The 21,862-nt window shown below is 44.4% G+C and overlaps 1 protein-coding gene across 1 annotated transcript in view; it reads left to right on the top strand.

The window, feature by feature from the left end:
• Window positions 1–21,862, top strand: part of LOC138503894 (mucin-5B-like) — a 1,431,798-nt gene that overhangs the window by 957,422 nt on the left and 452,514 nt on the right. Inside the window, exons 23-24 of the mRNA XM_069623965.1 lie at window positions 6,331–6,597; window positions 11,874–12,013. Of these exons, the coding sequence (XP_069480066.1) occupies window positions 6,331–6,597; window positions 11,874–12,013 (407 nt within the window). The remainder of the gene's footprint in view (window positions 1–6,330; window positions 6,598–11,873; window positions 12,014–21,862) is intronic.

The raw sequence follows: 21,862 nt of genomic DNA, 5'->3' as shown, positions 1-21,862 counted from the left end.
TAGTGGAGTTACCACAATTTAAAGTAATGACGACTATAATGATTACTGTACAACGCTTTTTCAAGATGTCACATTTTACGCCCTGCCTAAAGTACCCACTGCAATTGGTATGGCAAAGGAATTCTTGCAGGAGATATTCTGCTTGCATGGCTTGCCCTCCTCCATAAAGTCTGACAGTGGTCCTCAATTTGTTTCCAAGTTCTGGGGCCATGTATGTTCTGTTCTGGATATTGAGCGGGATCGGACCTTAGGTTTCCACCCTCAGACCAATGTAAAGACCGAGAGAACTAATTAAGTGCTAGAACAGTATCTGTCTTGTTTTACTACCACAACAGGTTCTGCTTGGGCGGCTATGTTATCTTTAGCAGAGTTAACTTAAAACAGCACTTACCATGCTTCTAGTAAGAGCTCTCCTTTTCAGGTGGGGTACAGGTGTCATTCAAAATGTTTCTTGTGACTCCCATACCTATGACTCAGCTACCTAGGAATTCTGAATTTCAGACACATCAACGCTCTGTTGGGGATCATCTTGTAACAGCACAAGAATCCATGAAAACTTTTGCAGACTGACATTAGTAAGAGGCCCCGACTTATGCTGAGGTAATACTGAGGTAAGGCGGGAGCGTCCCTGCAAAACTGTCAGTTTGCAATGCCCATCTTTTCCTGCAGACATGGCTCAACTCCAAGATCTGATAGCTAATGACTATTTTTAAAGTACTCAGATACAGGAATAATCAGACATAAAGGTCTATAGTTAAAACATCAATATAATACCGACTATTATACCTGGAAAGGGGAACATCTAGGCCAAAGTGAAATCATAAGTGGAGTATTTTTGCTGAAAATGATAAGCATCAGAAACGCAAAAATTAAGTTGACTCTGACTAAGAAGCTCTGGGTCGGGGGCATGCAGTCAGCCTGGCCTCTATAGAAAAAAAGCTACTCTCCAGCTGTACCTTTGTGAATATAGAGAAACCTAAAACACGTGAGATATGGAAAACTTCTGGCAGTGGGCATTATGATGGAAATGCCATGCTGCACCTCCCATTAGCAGTAATGTGCCAGCTTTCATTTGACAACAGAGAAGCTCATGCTTCATGAGCTAGACACTAGTGATAGATGACATATGTTGGATGACAATTGCATGAGCTTTGTGAAATGTTCAATATGTTCAGTCACCAGATTTACCTACTAATCTTTTTGATGGTAAGTGCAATGAGCCAACAGTGCAGTTTTAGTGCGGCTTCATCCTGACGGCATCATCAACATATCTATGACCGCCAAACAAACTTAAAGTGGGAGTATTTTTGCATCTCCTATTTGCAGTGCCGCTGGCTCAGTGCAAAACAAAAAGCATGGAAACCTCCCCACAGTTTTGGCACAGGTATTGTCAAGCCGTGTGACAGCCCTGGTGTGGGCTAAAGACTGACATACAAGCTGTTGACCTTGTAAAGACTGCTTCTTCCAACTAGATAGCGCCTGTATAGCAGAGGCTGTGTTTCCAGGTTGGGAAGAGTATTTTCTGGCCAGCTGTAATTTTCAGGATGGTAGCCCAGCCCTCGAGATTATCAGTGGAAACCTGCAGTGTTCCACGATTCTCCTGAATCGGGAGAAGCACTCTCTCAGCCTTTCTAGTAAAAGAGTGAGCATCTAGTAAAAGTTTGAGCATGCAGCCAAATTCACACGGCGAGCCTTATTCTGACATGTTTCCACTCTGCGGATGCAATAAGCAAAACATGTCAGATTTAATGTCTTCACAAATACATCATGCATTTGTGCTCTACCTACTTGCATATACCTATGTTCTCTTTATGTCATAATGATCATGTGGTGCAGCCCAAACAGGAGTGATCGCATGCAACCATTTACACGATTTTCTCCACTATTTACCTTATCCTCAGATGTGGAATGGGAACCAAAACAGGGCCCTGCTCTTCCACCACATAACTATTCATACATGTGCTTTAAAGTCATCTCTTCGTGAAATGTATTTGGAGTCTCACAAGCTATCCCTTATTCGGGTCCTGAAAGACAGTGAAAACATTGAATCTGTACATGTAATAACATGTTGCCAATGATGCATTGAACCCAGACACCACCAATAATGCACTCAGTGATTGTGGGCATTTATATGTTATGTGACATGTAGTCTAAAACATATTGGGCCTCATTACGATTTAGGCGGTAGCCATGCTGCTATTGGCAGCATGGCTGCTGCCAAAATCGAGTCCGGGCTCCCAGAATGGGGATTTACCGGGCCATTACGAGTTCGGAGGGCCCGGTAATTCCTTCCTCCAGGAACCCGGGCCCGGACCTTCCCCATTCCCATTTCAGCCCCCATAGGGCTGAATGGGAATGGGGGAGGGAGCAAACAACGGGCGATTACGAGCGGCCCGTTGTTTGCTCCCTCTTCCCCTCGCGGGACCCGGTAAGCACGTCTGGTTTGACCAGGCGTTACTTACCGGGTCCCGCGAGGGGAGCTTGTAATGAGGCAGAACGGGTTTAACGGGTCTGCTCCTTTAGCGGGTCCCGTTAACCCGTTCCGCCTCACTTGTAATGAGGCCCATTCTCTACTTAGCAGCATAGTCAATTCCGTGTTAGCAAAGTAGCAACGAGCGCGCAGGGAAATCTCCAGCTAAAAGGCCCATGACCGCAACATCAATGCACCTCAGAACAGCAAGGCCCTCGAGGCAGAGTAAGGTCTCTGGGCCAAGAATACTTTTGAGAAACAGACCTCAGTAGAGGATCCTGTTTGACACATTAACCGGATCTCATGGTGTTCCCTTCATAACATCTGGCATCAGCTTTTATTGCAGCGATATTTCAGATTTCTTGGGAAGAGCCCTGAAGGATAATTTGGATAGAAAAATAGGATTTCCAATAAGAGCAATGCATCTGATTAGGTTAGTGTGTTATTTCAGATCATTATGGGAGAGCACTTTTGCGAAATGTATTAGCTGGCCAGCCTGTATTACTTTACCACCACCCCCATCTTTTTGTTGACTTACTATCTTACGCACTGCCTGTTACCCTATCTGTTGTTTGTTCTAGTCTTATCATCTGATCACACAGAGCATGAAGGGCCATTGGCCCCATAGTGGAATTCATGTTCTTCTTTCAGCGTGATCCTATCGGGTACTCAGGGTTATGCAGTCCCATGTCAACCCAAGTGTAAAGGGAGGGGCTAGAGCCTTTCCCTGACTAAAGGATAGAACCTCATAAGGGACTGCAGTGGAAGGGACATCATTTTGAGTTCTGACATTTTACAGTATTACCTGAGAACAGCAGCAACTCTTTCAATACGCATATCTCGCAGTCTCTCTGCATCACACACAGACCAGCAATCTCTAGTCAGTCAGATTCCTGTGTGTACATTTCCTGTCTCTTTTATATAACCCTCTCTTCTTGACAACAGCTTCGACCTCATGCTGATAATTTTAAGGCAATGCTCTGCCACCTTCTGCACTCAGACGCTCACTGCTCAATCCCACCCCATAGGAAACGTCAGGGACCATTCTTCATGCAAGCACATATCTCACGGTCACTGACTATATGCTGAGTCAACTCTTGCATCCCCATGTAATGTAGAAACCAAGTCCAAGATGCCATGTTCTTTGGGTTACATTTTAGTTACTGTCACTGGTTTACCATCTCATTTTTAGTGTCACCTTCGAGTTCCAGTCTGCCTTTACCTTGTTTATTCTCTGCTTGCTTTTCTCCACGGATTTCCCCATCTATTTCTTCCACTGCAGTCCATATTTACCTTTCACTCCATGTTATTTCTTTCAATTGTCCACAGGAAAACTCATAAATGATCCTTCTGCCATTAGTGCACACACATCTTACAAAGCACCAGGCCCAGATTGTGTCCCGGTGACTCCTAGAGGACAAGTTATACATTTGTGCACCAATTCTGACAGTGATTTTCAATGTCTTGCTCGCCAGTGGCAGAATCCTGGCTTCATACGCCAAACAATAATTGTACCATTAGTCAAGAAGGACAAGATGGTTGTAACCTCTACGTGTTTCCCTTTTTCTTCATTAGACGCGTCATGTAAGATTTTTGGGAGTGTAATCCATGCCAGCATGGACGGGGTGGACAAACACAAATATCTTCTCCCGCCTTCAAGCAGGATTTCAAAGAGGGCTTAGAACAATCGACCAGTCACAGATTCTACTTATTGCTTGTTTTAGAAAACAGAGCTTTTACATGACCTTTGGAGACCCAAAAGGCTGCCTTCCATGGAGTGCCACTAGACAATCTCTGGACCACACTTGTCGGGCGGGGGATACCCGGGACTATACTAAACCCGGTCATGTCATTGATATGGGCAATGCAGCGATGGTCAGGTGGAGCCTCAAGGGGGAAGGCACCCCCACCTTTAAAGTAGATAAAGAAGTCATGCAGATGTACATTCCCTTTGCCGATGAAACAGTCCTGATCTCCAGGGTAGGAACAGGCCTCCTAAGCAATCCTTTCTCTGACAGGTGCAAAGCAAAGGACTTGGAAATAAACTATAGTAAACCTGAGGTTATGGCGTGCCAGAGTAGAAATACATCCAAAAGGAAGGACATGGGACACGGATATTGACATACATGGGCAGGCTCTAGAGTGTGTGGAATCCTATGACTATTTGGGAATGTGATTCACTGCAAATAGCGGTTGGGACAAACAAGTCAAAAAGCTCATTGCCATCATGACAAAATATGCGCAGCAGTGGACAGATTTGCAGGTGCAAATGGGAAAAGGTGTATTAGCTCGGCTTTAAGAATATTTTGAATGAAAGCAAGGCAAGCTTCTGTCTATGGAGAAGTATTCTGGGGACAATGGAATACCAGCAGTCTCATGAGTTTAGAAAACAAGTTTTTAAAACGACTAGTGGGTCTACCGAATTCCACTCCTACGAGAGCCCTACACTGTGAGCTAGGATGGATTAGGTGCAAAAAATTACTTAATTTAAAACCGGTCTTATACTAGACAAAACTATAGTACCTTCCAGATCTATCCAAATATAAAAAGACCATGCTTGACCTTTTTTAGGAACAAGGCGGGCACTAAATTACCATGTTTTAAGGATGTAAAAGTCCTGCTAATTTAGATCGGTAAACCCGAGGTTTGGCAGAACCCTGCAAACATCACAAATGAGACACGTCGAGCAGTTAAAACTGCTTACTATGTTTGGGTAGAGGACCTCTAGGCATCCAAGGACATTGAAAGCAGGCTCATGAGAGATTATATCGAGGTTAACAGTCACCTCTCTATATGAGAGGTATGCAATGAGTCAAGTCCCTCTCATACACGTTTCCCGTTCATCACATTTCAATTAGGAGCACTAGCAGTTGCTCTGATCCTAAAAAACCTGCAACCCAGAGAACTCAGACATCTGTGCAGCATGTAAGGAAGGCAAAGAAACCATAGGGCATTGTATGTTCCACTGCTCACAATACCATAAACTTGCCGGTACCGTTGTTTCTGGACCAGCAAACTACGAGTTCTGCGAGTGGGTGCCTTTCAAGCTGCCAGGTCTGACCTGGCGGTTGGAACGGCACCCGCGCACAGAACTCCACGGATGCACCGGCACCATTCTTGAATGGTGCCGGTGCATCAGGCCTCCCCATTCCCATTTGAGTCCAATGGGACTCAAATGGGAATGGGGAGTAATATTTTCCGGCGCCTGGGAATGGGCAATTACCGGGTCTGCCGGGGCTGTAATGCCCCGGTAATTGCCCATTCCCGGTTGCCGGAAAATTCATGAACCATCGTCGGAGAACATTGACAATGGCAACAGAGCTATTCAAAGGCACAAGGAAGTCTGATATAATCTTTGCCATCTCCAATTATGCAAAAGCTGCTTAGCATTGCAGAAGTACCTGGACTAAGCGCAAAACTGAATGAACTGCTCCACACAAGGAAGGGACAACAACGTATCATATGATGCGAATAATAGGGATTTTATTTCATTACCTTTTATTTCGTACATATTCTGGTGTTTTAAATTTCTCATTTAAAGATTTTATCCTCAACGACATAACTGTGCATTGTGTGTTCATGTATATGGTTTATGATTTTGGTCGACAAAAAATTGATGATTCTGATGATAAATAACCTCACTCACTTTTAACTATGGCTTTTGTTTTATTTCCTTTATCCAACCACCATCTTCCCTTTTCTATTGAGAATTTTGTATTAGGGTTGTGGTTACCTACGACTGTAAATGGAAAGTGTGGCTGCTGTGTTTGCATATTTTGAGCTTTAACACTTGTCTTTGCGCAGGAAACCCCAGCATTATCAAACTAAATAAAAGCATTGCTTCACATTCACATCTACAGCAGCCAGTACAAGCACAAGAAGCACGCCAACAACGCCAACAACGCCAACAACACCAACTACGCCAACAACACCAACTACGCCAACAACGCCAACTACGCCAACTACGCCAACAACACCAACTACGCCAACAACACCAACTACGACAAGCACAAAAACAACTACAGCCACAACAAAACCACCAACCACTGCATCTACAACTACGACGACAACCACTACATCGACAACACTTTGTCATTGCCTTATAAATGGCACAGCGTATTCTCCAGGTAAGTTCAATGAAACATCTCAGTGCACAGAAGATTGAGGATATTTTATGATGTTACGCACACACTTGTTTATTTCTGTTTTCAGCTTTGTTGGAATTGCTGTCTTTTGCATGCTTCCACACTGAGCTGGCAATGGATTATCACTTTTTTAAGGCGGTACAAATGTTTAGATTCACAGATTTTTTTTTTTCAGATACTGAAAGGTTTCCTGTTTTAGGTCCAAGTTTTGGAACACTGCAGGCCTGATTTTTATTTAGCCACTGGGCAGCCAAAGCAAAGTAACAGTTCAGGGTATCACTATTGTGCTCAACAACTATTTTGATAGTGTGCAAAAGTGACAACAACGCTATGGGTGTGGTTTATCACAGCCTGTTGCATTGACATTCCTATTTACCATTAGAGATTGCCGTTGGCACTCTTTTTTTCTACCGATTTTAAGAAAATGTATTGCATCACTGGTGCAAAATATGGGGCTTGTTCTTGCATTTGCAGCAGTAATTAAGTCTTTAGGGTAGCATATTATCTTCTACCCACCCTAGTCTTGACAGATTCTTTAACATTGAATGCTCTTTGCCTTCCAGACAGAAACCAAAACAAACTTTTTCTAAAATGTTGTCCTTTTACCTCACTCTTTCAGGGAAGTATAAGAATCCAGCCCTCACTGTCCACTGCCTGTATTTTTTCTGTCTCCAACAGAGTCCAGTGAAATCTTGGGCTAGGATGTTGCCTGTTTCAATAGTGTTGCAGGCTCGGGCTAACCAAAATCCTGGTACATTCCTCCCCTTCACAGAAGATCATTCTGTTGAAGGATTGGGGTCCTCCTTACCCTATGGAATACATTATTTAAATGATCTCCTCTTGGCCCCGCTTGTCCAGGCTTCATGAATGGCGACAAATAAGATTATTCTTATATTGCATTGTTGCCGGCCACATTAGAGAATGGCATTCATTTGCAACATGACCCCATTACCTAGCTCTCTGATGTAGCCCACTGAAAATCTACATGGCATAAGATCAAATAAGTGAAATTGACAGCGAAATAGTTGCACTGTGGCAGACCTTCATTTCAGTGTTTCCAGTGCAGAAAGAAGCTGCACTGTTGCAGGTGTCTTCTTATATCTGACCCAGCTAGGAGTGTGAGCGCGGCGGCACCCACGTTCCTGAGATGTCTTGCAGGGAGACACGCCAGAATGCTGACAGGCTGTGAGACCCTATCGAAGAGATATGGCAGCGCATCTCCCTTTGAGGCAGTTTCTGAGTTCCTCAAGGGTGCTATTGCATATCTTTCAGAGGAAGCTTGGAAAGATGTATAAATTATTAATTATTCTATAAATAACTACTCATAGTTCTTTACAGCAGCCTGAAAAGAGAAGCTTGGGGGCTGGCTTCAGCAGGTCTTTGCACACCGAAAAATGGGTTAAAGTGCATGTTTTATTAAGTACTAGCAGATGCACCCTGTGGTTTGCACAGTAATTCCTATATCAGTCCTAGTTTGAAGTTTATTTAATTAACTAAACCAATGCTTCTTTCTGGACATTATTGCTAGTCTTTCCTTTAGGAGCCAGTGTGAACAAATTCTTTGTTTCCAACTCTGGAGCAAGCCACTTATAGCTGACCATGATAAAAGCATGACTCCTGTAAATCGGTTCCAGCTACTTTGAGTTGGAGTGTTCAGATTGTGCAGCAACATTATTGGCGTCCTGATCTACAGCTGAGGCAGCAGTTACCTCAACAGAAGTGCTGTACGTGTAGGACTGAAGCGTGTAAGTTTGAGGAGCCGTACCCATACGTGTATGGCTGAAGCATGAAAGCTTTGTACTGGATGGTATACATCATCAACTTTGTTGGGAAATGAAGTTTCTGTAATTATCATGAGAGATTTGCCACAATGTGATGGACAACGTAATTGTGGACACTATTGAAGAGACATGCACCATTTCCTGTCACCCTCATTACTACAAAAGCACCATATTTTGTCACCCGCATAACTTCAAAAGTGAGTGTCGCTATTGGCAACTAGAATGCTGATAGTCTGGAATGTTTAGGAACAATGAACTTTTGAAGTTTTCATGAACTGCTGAACTTTAGGAACAATGAACGTAGAACTACAGCAGAACTACGGCGCAAAGAGACATATGGCAGGGATAAGCATTGCAGAGCACTTAAAAAAAAATCTGAAAAAGGTATATTTTATACTTGTTACATGGAACCTAATGGCATGCCAAATCTCAGGTTTGTAGCATGTTGGGAAGTATGCTGAACATTTCTAAGACACACACGCGTATCCAAGTACTGCAGACCGCATAAAAAACGAAATTTGGAAAAATGTATATTTTATACTTTTTACTTTGTCTACATCATGAACCTACACAAATACCACATTTCAGGTTTGTGGCGTGTTGAAAGTATGCTGACATTTTGAATGGACGCATACACATATCCAAGCCTTACAGAGTGCTTAAAAAAACACTTAAATGTAACTCCAGGAAAAGTAACGTTTATTAGAGTTTGACGTTGATATTTGTTGCAAAACAATAACGGACTCTGAAAACACACCCTCTACACTGTAATGCTCCATTTCTCGGTCTGTGTCCTAGCGGCTGTGATTTCACCACGTGCTGGTTCTTAATCGTTTGAGTGTGTGTCTGATGTGCAGGCCAAACTTCTCAATACGCATCATGGAGCCAGTCTTTTTGGTTCCAAAGTGGACAAATCGCTTGTAAAATTCGGAACGCCCAAGGCCTGGGACAAGGTCAGCTGACTTTTGCTTCTTCCAGAAAAGTTTGGTCATAACAGCAAGTTACATTATGGCAAGTTCCGGTGCCCTCACAATTGGCACTTAGGCACTTTAAAAAGTGTCACAATAGTGGAGACACCACCCCTTTGCATGTGGTAAACTGCAAGGCATGATTCACTCAAGTGGAGGTTTGTTAAGCCTGAAGCAGTTCAAGGGTCGAAGACAGCATGTGCAGGCCTTTAATCAGACATGAATTAGCCTTTATTAAGTGAAGTTTATATTATGCTATTGGCCTTTCATAGAGTAAGAAATAAAGATTTAGGGCCCAACTCTGAAAACGTTTTCATTGCAAGTGATGGGATGTGCTATCACCAAGAAGCACAAGAATGTACACATTATAAGAGGCGTACATTCAGATGCCCTGTTTCACCTCCTTAGCTCAATACTGCAAACCATGGGGTATGTCTGCATTGTTCAGAGTGCAAACTGAGTTCACATACAGGATGTATGTTAACAATGGGCGGAAAACAGAAGCATACCCCACTGTGCCTGTTTGGAACAGCTTGAGGGATAAGGTGCACTGGATGAGAGGGTCTTTTCTGAACCGTGCACGCATTTTTTAAGTCAGACACCCGCAGTAAGAACCACAGCTGCCCACTTGAGTTTCTGTCTCTCAAACAGAAATAGAAATGCGCTTTTGTTTTTACATTTCACAACAACAAGCATTTTAGAGCTCATCACTGTACCATGCGCTCTTAGCAGCCACGTGTGCTAGCAGGTCTTTTTATTATTTTTATTTTTTATTGTGTATTGGTTTAGAAAAACCTTTCACAATGCAATAAATACAAGATTGCAACCAGTAATCATAATGTAACTTAGATAAAATTGCGTGAAAATGTCAGTATTTCATAAGAAAAATGTACATTAAAGACATTTTTGTACATAAGAGCACAACTTCAGTAATCTAAAAATTCAAAATATCAAAAAACGACACATTGTGGCTCTCGCCTGCAGGGCCCTGTGTCATTGCGCCAGGCTGGGGCCAGGCAGAGGTTCACTAATGGCGAGTCCTCAAGGGCAGTGATGACGTTGCAGAACACCCTTGAGGTATATTCTGAATGGAGAACTTCAGTTTGTTCCTCATCTGAAAAGCAAGTTCGCGTTAGAGCAGAGGACGGGGAAGAAACGCCAGAAAGGGGGAGCTCTGTCGGGTTTCCCATTGTTGAAAAAGACTTTGTAAAAAAGGGACTTCTCGATTACAGCACAAAAGAAAAAAAAACATATTCATAAGCTACGGTTTCACAAGCATTCATAACTCAATAACCGCCATCGTTGAAAAAACACAACTTGACCAGTGCCATGCACTCACATGACTTCATACATTCCAGTGTAAACTACATACACATACTCACAGTTCGTACACAACATAGGCAACAAAAAGAGATAAAGAAAATATTAAAATGCCAAACTGGTTAGGGTCACTTTAAATAAGATCCGAAAGACTCCACCAAAGAGTCCCAAAGGAACTGTAAACATGATTTTGAAGACTCCATTGTCCATATCACTCAGCACAATGCCATACACCATGAGCTGTGCATGGCCGTAGCCGAGTTATGTTGTTTTATGTCTGAATTGTGGCAGTGGCTGCTTCTATATGTCACTCTGCTTAAAGCTTGTGGTGGCTTCTGGGGGCACCTCTGCAACACCAACCATGAGTGAAACAAATGTATTGTAACTTGTCTCTACGTTGAAAGGTTCAGAACATTTGTCAGTCATTGAAACGGTATTAGTCTTCCACGCCATGCAAGAGGAAGGCCTTGGGATGCTGAGCCCTTTTATCTGGGAACTTTGAAAACAATCTGCTTTCTTCTAAGTTCCTTATTATTTTGTGGGAGCGGCATGCAACAGTTATTCCCATTCTGTTAGCCGTCATGTCATTATTGAAATCCTGATTCTTCTGATATATTTTATTTGGAGAATCACATTTTTTGTGGCATAAACCATTCTGGCCCACCAATAATTTGCGAGATAAAGCCTATTTCTAGTCTATGGCACATTCTGAATGCCATAATATAATATTATAAATATAAACAAAGGGATTTAACAATGAAAGCTAACGTTTCTTGATGTAATTCTTATTTTGCTCTTCTAAATATTTGGTATTATTATTGCATATGTGCATGCTTGACTTTTCAGTATTATTCACGGTGCTAGGCCCATTCGTACTAGTAATTAAAAAGAAACGTTTTTCTGGCACTGGTGATTTTAAGAATGAAAGCAGTCGTCACTGTTAATATTTAGGACGAGAACATGCCCCACTTATTTGTGGAGAGTTGGGGCAAGGTTAGGTTCCGTGTCTCCCTTGCTGGGCTCTCCTGCTTAAACAATGCCTGATTGTTCTGCAAATTCTGCATCTGATCGAAATTCAAGCCAGCCTGACATTTTCCTAAAAGTTAGATACAAGTCAAATTAATACGTTTTTTGTTTACTACCATTTTCTTGACTTAATTGTTCTAATGTTGCATCTGTTTTGTATCAGGTTATAGATATAACAGGACGGACACTTCTGGCTGTATTGTATCATACCTCTGCAACGATAGCTGCCAGGTGACACAACTCGATAGATCATGTCCAACAACCACTCACCTGCCACAAACTACTCGAAGAGATGACGTTCGGGTAAGGTTAACTGATGATTGTTTGACTGTATCATCTTACGGGAATTTAAAAGAGGAACAATTCTATTTAGGTGAATCACTGTATGAGAAGGGCACGATAAATGTACAACCATATGTACTCTAAACAAATAGAGTCTGCTCGAAAATGTCAATGTCGAGAGCACTTCCACACTGTGGGACTGTCATGGAGGCTAGGAAGGGACACACTAAGGACTGGACTGTGAAGGTGTAATCGAAAGAGTACTCTGGATAAAGTCTCTGACCTTCTTTTCCAGAATGACCACGGCTCCTAATTAACTGGAAAGCGGCAGACTTTCCAGGGAAACGTATCCGGGACAATCTAGCACAAGAGTATGTAACAACTCCACCCATCGAGCCAAATCCTTGACTTTCCCACTGACATGCCTTTGCATGGTTTCCCTCAAACGTAGATACACAGCTAGTTTCTGTAAGGATGGGAACTGGAACCATAAGTGCCCACTATCAATTTCGACTTACCTGCCCCTCTCCCCTTGACCCATGTTCCTTTTGCCTCCTCTCTATTCTGGTCCGCCTGCCTTCTGGGCCTAACTTGGATAGACCAAGTCGCCAGAAATATCCCATTGTTACTATCTTCACCCCTTCTTATGATCACAGCATCCTCTGAGGTCTCTTCACCACCATCTGTTGTTGACACCTCCTCCAAACTCTCACCACCTCCTTCTGATCTTGTCGCCTCCTTGTGACAACACCCTCCAAACTCTCACCACCTCCTCCTCACAGTACCTACCCCCTGCTACGCATAGATATTCCATACTCTCACCACCTCCTGGCACTACTGCCTCCTTCAAGATTTCACACCACCTCCCACTATAATCACCTCCTCTAAACGCTCCTCCCCTCCACCTGATGTTATCACCTCCTCTAAGCTTTCAATGCTGGTACCAACTTTGACCATCTTGTGCCTGGTGTTACCTCCTACTGCAAGCTTTCACTACCTGGTACTGACTTCTCTCCAACTTGCTTCCAACAGTCTCCATGCCCCCAAACTCCTTGTATCATGGTCCCAACTCTTCTGTCTCTTCAGTTCCTCTGTCTCGGGGCTCAATCCCTAAACAAAAAACGAAACATTGGGGGAACTCTGGCGAGCATTGGGAGGTGATGTCACGGGACGTCAAAGTGAAATGTGCACATTTTATCCAGGATTGTCGTACACGATTGAACAAAAAAATGTACAAGACAAGAAGTATTTGGCAAGGGAAATGATTTTCAAATTACCTTGTTGATTAAATATAAAATTCATATGCACCTTCTAAATCTGACAACCTTTATCAAAACATGAACGTTTAGAAAGATGTCAATAAAACATTTTGCATCTCGACATGAGAAGAAGTTGATCACGTAACACAGACAAAATCTCTGGCATGGACACAAACAAGAATTGGCAAAGCCAATAGTTTTGGAGTTTAAGGTGGTTCTTTGCATTAAAAGGCACCAGGGAGAGGTCAATATTTCAAGTGAGGGTGCGAGAAGGGATGCAGGTGTGCAAGAGAATGAGAAAGGGAATAGAAAAAGGAAGGACGCCATTGAAAGTGGGTACCATCGATGATGAGCAATAGGGAATATGAACGAGAAATGGTCAGACTCAGAGGGTAAGAGAAAATGCGAGTGTGTGAGAGGAAGGATGAGAGAGACAGTAAGGGCTTCGAGCAAAGTTGAGATTTGGAGAAGATAGAATGAGGGTGCAATAGAGGATATCTTCAAGGGTGGCAAGGTGAGAGGGAGAGGGAGGGCACGAGTAGGAAGGATGAAGAAAGAGAGAGAGCACATGGAGAGAGAGAGAGCAAGCACACAGAAAGAGAGAGAGAAAGTGCATGGAGAGAGAAATAGCACATGGAAAGCGAGACAACGCATGGAGAGACACACATTGAGAGTGAGATAGCGCATGGAGAGTGAGATAATGCATGGAGAGAAAAGAGAGCGCATGGAGAGAAAGAGCACATGGAGAGAGAGCACATGAGAGAAAGAGAGAGCATGGTGGGCGAGAGAGAGAGAAAGACAGAGAGAGAGGGAGAACGCTCGTTTAAATAGAGTGCGGATTGAGAGAGAGAGAGAGAGAGAGAGAGAGAGAGAGAGAGAGAGAGAGAGACATCCCATGTAGAGAGCCATCACTTTGAGAGAGACATCGCTTGGAGAGAGCGAGAGAGAGAGAGTGCATGCAGACAGAGCACGCATTGAGAGAGAGAGCATAGAGAGAGAGAGATAGTGCAAGGAGAGAGTGAGACAGTGTATAGAGAGTGATACAGCGTATGGAGAGAGAGACAGCGCACATAGAGAGTAACAGCTCATGGAGGGAGTGACAGCGCATGGAGAGACAGTGCATGGAGGCAGTGCATGGAGCGAGAAACAGCGCGTAGAGAGAGTGCATCGAGGGGGGAGAGAGAGAAAGAAAGACAGAGAATGGAGAGGGAGAGAGAGAGAGATAGCGAAAGAGAGCGAGAGAGAGAGAGCGCATGGAGAGAGAGATTTCTTTCCTTATCTGTGTGTATGGTCAGAAACGAGGAGAATACATCAGGGCAGTTTCTAGGCAATATGGTGCCCAGGGCAAACAACCCTCCCATGACGCAAACTATGGGGGTCATTACGAGGTAGGAGTTATGGGATTACCGGCACCGGTAAGGGCACCAGTGCGGTAATCCCTTATCACCCTATTCCGAGGTCCCTTAGCGGGTCCCTTCCCTAACGTCTGGCTTTACCAGGAGTTATGGAAGGGACCCGTTAAGGGACTTCAGAGCTAATAACGGGCCCTCTAATAGCGGGCCCGTTATTAGCTCCATTGCCATTCCCATTGAGTCCTATGGGAGCTCAAATGGGAATGGGGAATGGTTCCTGGAATGGGGATTTACCAGGTCCTCCAAGGTCGGAATGACCCGGTAAGTCCCTATTCCGGGAACACGGACCAGGAATGCGTTAAGGGGGTAGCCATGGTGCTAATAGTGCCATGGCTACCTCCAACCTCGTAATTACCCCCTATGACTCTGTGCAACCACTACCTAACATAATGCTCAAAATCAGTGTGAACAGACGCAACACAGCAGGTCCCTGAAAATATCAGGTGTTCAGGTATTGTGTCAAATGTATACCGGGTTGGAGGTAGAGGAGTGGTGTTAACAAGAAAATGCAATAAGGGACTGAAGTGACGGCTAACTCAACAGATCACTTTGACCGCTTATCTCTGTGCTGAAGCCCCCAGGCCTGACAGGCTACCCACTAACAGCACTTAATCAAGAGCTCCATTCCATATGAACATCTTCACGCCCAACACACACGCCTTGAAAAAGACCCATGTCAGGTCGAAACACGTGTCGGTTCTAAGTGTGTATTAAATCACTGGTATGCCCATGAAATAAGTGAAAAGACTTCTCATTTATTGCTTGACCACCCATTTTAAGTCACAACCCATCCTATTAGTATTCCAGCACCCGGGTGAACAGGGTTCTTACCAACAAACCGCTCTTAACTCCTTCATAGAGTTAAGAACTGGGATGATGCAATGTAACATTATATGTTTTTTTAAATATACATTTTTGCAAGGGACAGAGTAGGGGCCTAATTGACTCTCCCCCACGTTTACAAGCAAAGTGTAAAGTCACTTTGTTATATTACACATACTGACTGAAGGTCCCTGCCAGGCACAATAGTTGCCCCATTATTATATCCGTGCTGCATAAACTTACTGTTTGGGATCATTTACAAAGCTCACAGATCATCAAAAGTGCAGAGCTCATGTTTCCCCTTGTCATGCATTAGAAGGATGGCCAATGCTGTTTTTGCTCTGAATTCTGAGACTTATAGGTTTTTCCATTAGAAATTAAGGACAACAGAAGTCCCAGAATGCAAAGGAAATAAACAGGACTTCATAGCCTTCTCACGCATGGCCAGATGAATCTTATGATTTTCGAGCAGTGTTTGTATTTTTGATCCTGTTTTTTGTTGCACTCCTGTGGATGATCTGTGAACTGAAGTCGATTTGACGATTGGACCTGCAACATTCTGGGCTTTTATCAGTAACATGAACAAAGAAACTGTGTTTAACAAGAACACCCAAAGTCTGAAGACTCCTGTCCCCGTTAATGGGGGAAAAGATCGTCAGCTGCTGATTTGCCTTATAGTGAAGATAATGTCACCCTTTTGTTCCTGCGAGCGGTATTGCTTTAGCCCACAGCGTGTGCTTGCTTTCTTTTTGTATACATTGGGACTTATGACAAGTTTGCCGGTCTGGAAACAAGGGTGACGGAAAGCTCACCGGCACTCTTGTTTCTGGACTGGCAAACTACGTGTTTGCCCGCCGGAGCCGCTGTGCCCGACAGGTCTGACCCTGCCGGGCCCAGAGATCATGGTAGACAAACCTGTGACAGAAAAACTGGCACTGTTATAAACGGTGCCAGTGTTTCAGTGTCCCACTTCCATAGAGTCCGATGGGACTCTATGGGAATGGGGATTTACAAATTTACTGGCGCCTGACTTCCCGGCCACCGGACTCGTAATGAGCCGGTGGCACTGGGAAGTGAGGCGCCGGTAAATGTTTACAGATTCCGGCGGCATCCTGCCGCTAACACCGACAGGGTTCCCACCAAACCCGTAATGAGGCCCCTTAGTACTCAGTACACCCACCCGTCTGCGCCTCCAGGTTTCAGTGATTCACACCAGACATTTCAGTGGCATGCTGCTCGCCTTTCATAGCCACTGGGCATCAGAGGTGCATGTGGTTTTAGGGTGCTCTTCTCACTGATGTCCTGAAGCACATTCACACCTGCCTTTGTTGTGCCTCCCCCCTGCCCCGTTCAGCCCCAGGCAGCTACCCTAACAGCCTGTCCCTAGAAACGGTGCTGGCATTGATCTAGAGCAAACCCCTATCCTGTTATACCTGCCTTGTTATCGGCAAGGACCATAGAGAGCAGCTGTTGTATAAGAGGACTGAAGCTCTGGAAGGGTGGAACTTCACTGAGGTTTATTTATACAGAAGAACTATTTACAAGGACTAGTTTGTTTCAATGTTCCTGGAATCAATGTGAGGCTCTCAGTATGAGTCTCTTCATGGACAGCGTAAATCCCGAAATGTTCTCTCAAAGAGGAGCTCCAGAAAGCCGCTCCTCCTCCGGCTCTTCTCGCAGCTAATCTCTGCCTGCTTTCTTCCCTGCTTGTGCCTCATTCCCTGAGTCTCGTGACTCCATGTTCGATGTGGGCTCTCGTAAGACTCTCACACCACATACCTCCTTTTGTTGATGGCATGATCCCACTGAATCACAAAGTCTTCATACCTGGCTGGTCTGCATTCCTCTTGGTGGGGGTGACCTTCATGATTCTCTCTGACAAGCGACCTAGAAGTTGATGTCCTTCTGCTTACTCTCTCTCACTACACTGCTCCGTTCACCTTGACAGTCGCTGTCACTTTGTATGTTGACCATGTGCTCTTCCATCTCCCTTGTACATTCCCTCGCAAGTTCCTTGTCTCTGGTATTTGATGCACAGGCATTGTTATTTTCCTGCATATTAGGTCCTCTCACTCTAGATCCTCTCAAGCCCTCAGATGTCCTTTTGTACATGACAACCATTTGCAGGTTCCATCATTTGCCGTCCTGGGTGAAACCATGATTCAGTTCTTTCTGCATCACTTGGATCAGCCTGCTGAACCTGAACCCAGTGGTTTGATCCTTTTGAGGCAGGTGAATTTTGACTGTATCTCCCACCTGTACTTCCATTCTCTGGAAAGCTCTCCTCTCATTGCTTCTGCTCTTCATTGTTGCCTTATGCTTCTTAATTCTCCATACCACCTCTTCCATGTCCACTATCTCATCTTCCCTCACCATGTTTAGTCATGGAGGTAGCGGTGTGGACTCAGCCCTTCTAACCCATAACATGTGAAACAGTGACATGTTGGTGGTCCCATTGGGTGCTAGGCGATGGACCACAATAGCCTCCTTGACAGCTTTGTACGGGTCCATGCCTGAGGCCCTGGCTAATTGCAGTGCACCCTTGATAAATCTGTTGGTTCCCTCGACCAACCCATTGTCTTAGGGTTGATATAGAGAAGATTTAATCTGCTTTATGTTGTTCCCAATCAAGAATCTCTCAATTTCCCTGGATACCAACTGAACACCATTGTCGTAACAATCTGCTTGGGCAATCCTACCATTTGAAAAACTGCAGTCAGTACCTCAATGGCCATTACTGTGGTAATGTCCGACACAAATTCAGCTTCCACCCACTTGGGCAGGTAATCGATCATCAATATTCTGTATCGGTGCTTTGGCCTCATGGCTTCTAGTGGGCCTATGAAATATAGCCCCAACTTGTGCCATGCTACCTTTGATATGCTGTCGGAATCAGTGGTGCCTGACATACTTTTAGATACTTATTGCCATTTAAGCATTCATGGCACCACTCCATCATCAATCGAATGTTGTGATCCATGCATGCCCACCAATATGCATCCCTGTCATATCGCTGTGTCATGCTGCCCCTGAGGTGTCATGAATGAGCTCTGCACAGGATTACTTCCCTCATGCACGCTGATGGTATGACTTGATCTCCCTGTAGCAGTAAGCGATCTGCTTCATATAGCTCATCCTCTACCTTCCTCAATGCTCTTAGACCCCCTGGGACAGTTCTCTCATCGGGCTACCCTTTCCTGACACAGTCTGTTACCTTTTTCATTGCAGGATCTTTATCCGACTCATTTCTCCAGTGGTTCCCCCCATTTCCATGTGCGTCTTGCTGCTGAATTCTCTAATGGATGCTACCACACAATAATCTTTTAAGAATGTCAGCCTTGATTCTCCTGATTGTGGGAGTCGCGACATGAAATCGGCCTTTGTGTTTTTCCATCCTGCTATGTGGCCATATCATACATGTACTCCTGTGACTTTGCAGCTATGTGTGCTAACCTGAGAGTGCATGTTTTTGTGCCACCTGGACTGAGCATGTGTATAAGTGGCTTGTGGTCAGCAAGGAGATTAAATCTGGTGCTCCACGCATAAGTCCAGAAGTATTCAACAGCCCAGGCGCCCGCCAACATTTCCTTTTCAATCGATGAATAATTATTTTGAGTGTCTGACAAGGTTTTTGATGCAAATACTACCACATGTTCCGTGTCACCCCGATTCTGGGTAATTGTTTTACCCAACCCATACGCATTAGCATCCATCATAATAAACATATTCCAGTGGGAATTCAAGGTTCTTAGACACAGTGCACCTATTTTTCTCTCTTACACTTCCTTGAACGCAACTTCCTGGATCTGATGCCACTCATATTCTGCACTTTCTTTAACAGTTCTCTCAGGGGTGCTGTCACTTCTGAAAACCTGGGCACACATTTGGTATAGTATTATCCCAGGCCTAGGAAGGACCTAAATTCCTCCTTGTTGGTTGCTGCTGAAGATTTCATGATGGTTTGCAGTAAGTTTTTTGTGGCACTAATGCCCTCTCTGAATATTCTGTACCCTAAGCACTCTACCCCCTTGGCCCTGATTACACACTTCTCATACTGCAATCATATCCTGGAATCTTGTAGTTTGTGGAGCACTTTCCTGAACACGCTGTGATGTGTCTTTATATCTTCTGCGTATATCAGAATGTCATCTTGAAAATAAGATACGTTGCCTATGTTCTTTAACAATGAGTTTATCATTCAGTAGAAGGCTGATGCAACGAAGAACAACCCAAACGGCATCCTGCTGTACTGAAATGTGTCAAATGGGGTGATAAACACTGTAAGCGGTCTTGACTCCTTTTGCAATGCAATCTGATGGTATGCATCCCGCATGTCCAATTTAGAGAAAACCTTCACCTCTTTCATCATCAAGATGAGCTCATTGATGCTGGGAAGTGGGTAACTGTCAGTAATGGCCTCCACGTTTAAACTGTGTATACGCAACCTCAAATAATTTGAGCTTTGCTTCTTTCTAAGTGCCACCCCACTCAGACATCCAGATGACTCCACAGTCTCCATGGCGTCTTCTTTGACCATTTTCTCCAACTGCCCCTGTAGCTGCCTTACTCTGTGTTTAAAACCAAAATTGCATTCTGTCGTAGCCTGATTTTGTTCACAACATTTTTAATTCTGCCCAGGTCATTGGAGAACAACCCTAGAAACTCTGGATACCTACGTTCCTCCAACTGTCACTGGGAGAACTTGATCCTTTGTACTACGGTTGAGTTTTATGTCCAAGTTCACCTGGTTATCCACACTAGCACCGCTGGACCTTCTTTAGCTAAGTACACCTTTGTGTATGACTTCCTCCCTTTCAACTTCACTGCATTGTTGATGTATCCTAACAGACTGAACCGATGCGCCGATGTACACAGTTGGTCTGTGTTTGGTTTTCATAACTTCAACTTTGCTCTGACCCAACATATCTTTGTATGTGTGAACTGCCAGAATGGTTAAATCTGACCCGATTCAGCCATGACTCTGGTCTGATTTCTGTCCACTCTGATCATGCTGTGCGGCTTCTCTCTCCTTGCAGTGGAACTGTTGACCATGATGATGGCTTGTCTTCTTCTGAAGATTTGTCACCCCTAGCATCAGATCTCACTTCCACTGATGTGGTTTTCTTGACTCTACTTGCAGACAACTGCTATGTGTCCAAACCTCCTACAGTTCGAGCACTGCCCTGAAACATAAGTGCAGGGCTGCAGAACGGAAGTGGCAAACCTCAAGTTCATCCTGTGAAAAACTGGTCTGCCACCTGCTCCAAAGGCAATATAGACTCTGCATCCATGAAAAGAAAAGGGCCCCTATCCGGGCACTGGTATCTGGTGCATCCAACAACATGGATGAGCTCTTTAAAATCTGCAGGGAACTGGCCAACCCTTCAGCAGTCTCCTCTCCCCTCTTCCATCCCAGGCCCTCTGTAACGCACTGGCCACACACTTCTGTTAGGGAGAATTCTCTGTTTAGGCTGAATTTCCTAACCTAGTGAGTCCCCCAGCAGCTTTGCTGGATTTTTGGGATTTATTTTTTTCTCCTGCCAAGAGTGAGACTCTTTTACCCTCACTATTGGGCATGATTTGAGAGTGTTTCTTTGAATCTAGATGTGTTTAATGGGCTATGGGGTCTTTTACTCCATAGGGCTTCATGTGTTTTTGTGATGTGTGTTACACAGCACCCTCAGTGCAGTGACACAGGGGTGTCATACTGACCCCCCAGTATAGACTCCATACCCTGGGACTGACTACTGTTTCCCAGGGCATGTAAAGTCACCATTGACTTTATTAGTCTGAACAGAACCACTACAAACCATCATATTGTGGACGTACTGGCTGGGGCAATTCAATTGCCCGGGGGTCTGTTAGTCGAGGGGGCACGTCTCCGTCCCCCCTGATCGAGTTTTGGCTGGTGGCAGTGGATACTACTTTTTATATTCAACCGCAAATATTTTCCTATGGGATTTCCCATTGTTTTAGGCTACTATCTTTAATTAATTATTTACGGTAGCCTTGAACATACCGCTGGTTTATTTAATTAATATTAATTCTCCGGTTGGTATTTTTTGCCAAAACTTGATTCTAAAATGGCGTTTGTGTTCTCTTCTGTGACTCCAACCCAAGTCGAGCCTTTTGTTCCACTTTTTGGCGGGCTTCTCCACAGAAGCCCTCCAAAGTGGTGCCACTATGTCTGGGGTACTTAGGAGGGGTGGAGGGGAATTTAGGCACCCTGCACTGAGTTGCCTAGGCAACTCAAGTCGCACTCCGTCCTGATTGGCCCAAGTGGTGAGCCGGCCGGCTCACCACTTAGCATGTTTGAGTGACAGCTAGGCTGAGTGAATGGGGGTTTGCTGCATAAAAGCAGGGCTTTGGGGACTGGA

This window comes from Ambystoma mexicanum, chromosome 11, assembly GCF_040938575.1.
Source record: "Ambystoma mexicanum isolate Mex_15411 chromosome 11, UKY_AmexF1_1, whole genome shotgun sequence".
NCBI classification, from domain to species: domain Eukaryota; kingdom Metazoa; phylum Chordata; class Amphibia; order Caudata; family Ambystomatidae; genus Ambystoma; species Ambystoma mexicanum.
This window is presented reverse-complemented; position numbering and strand designations above follow the sequence as displayed.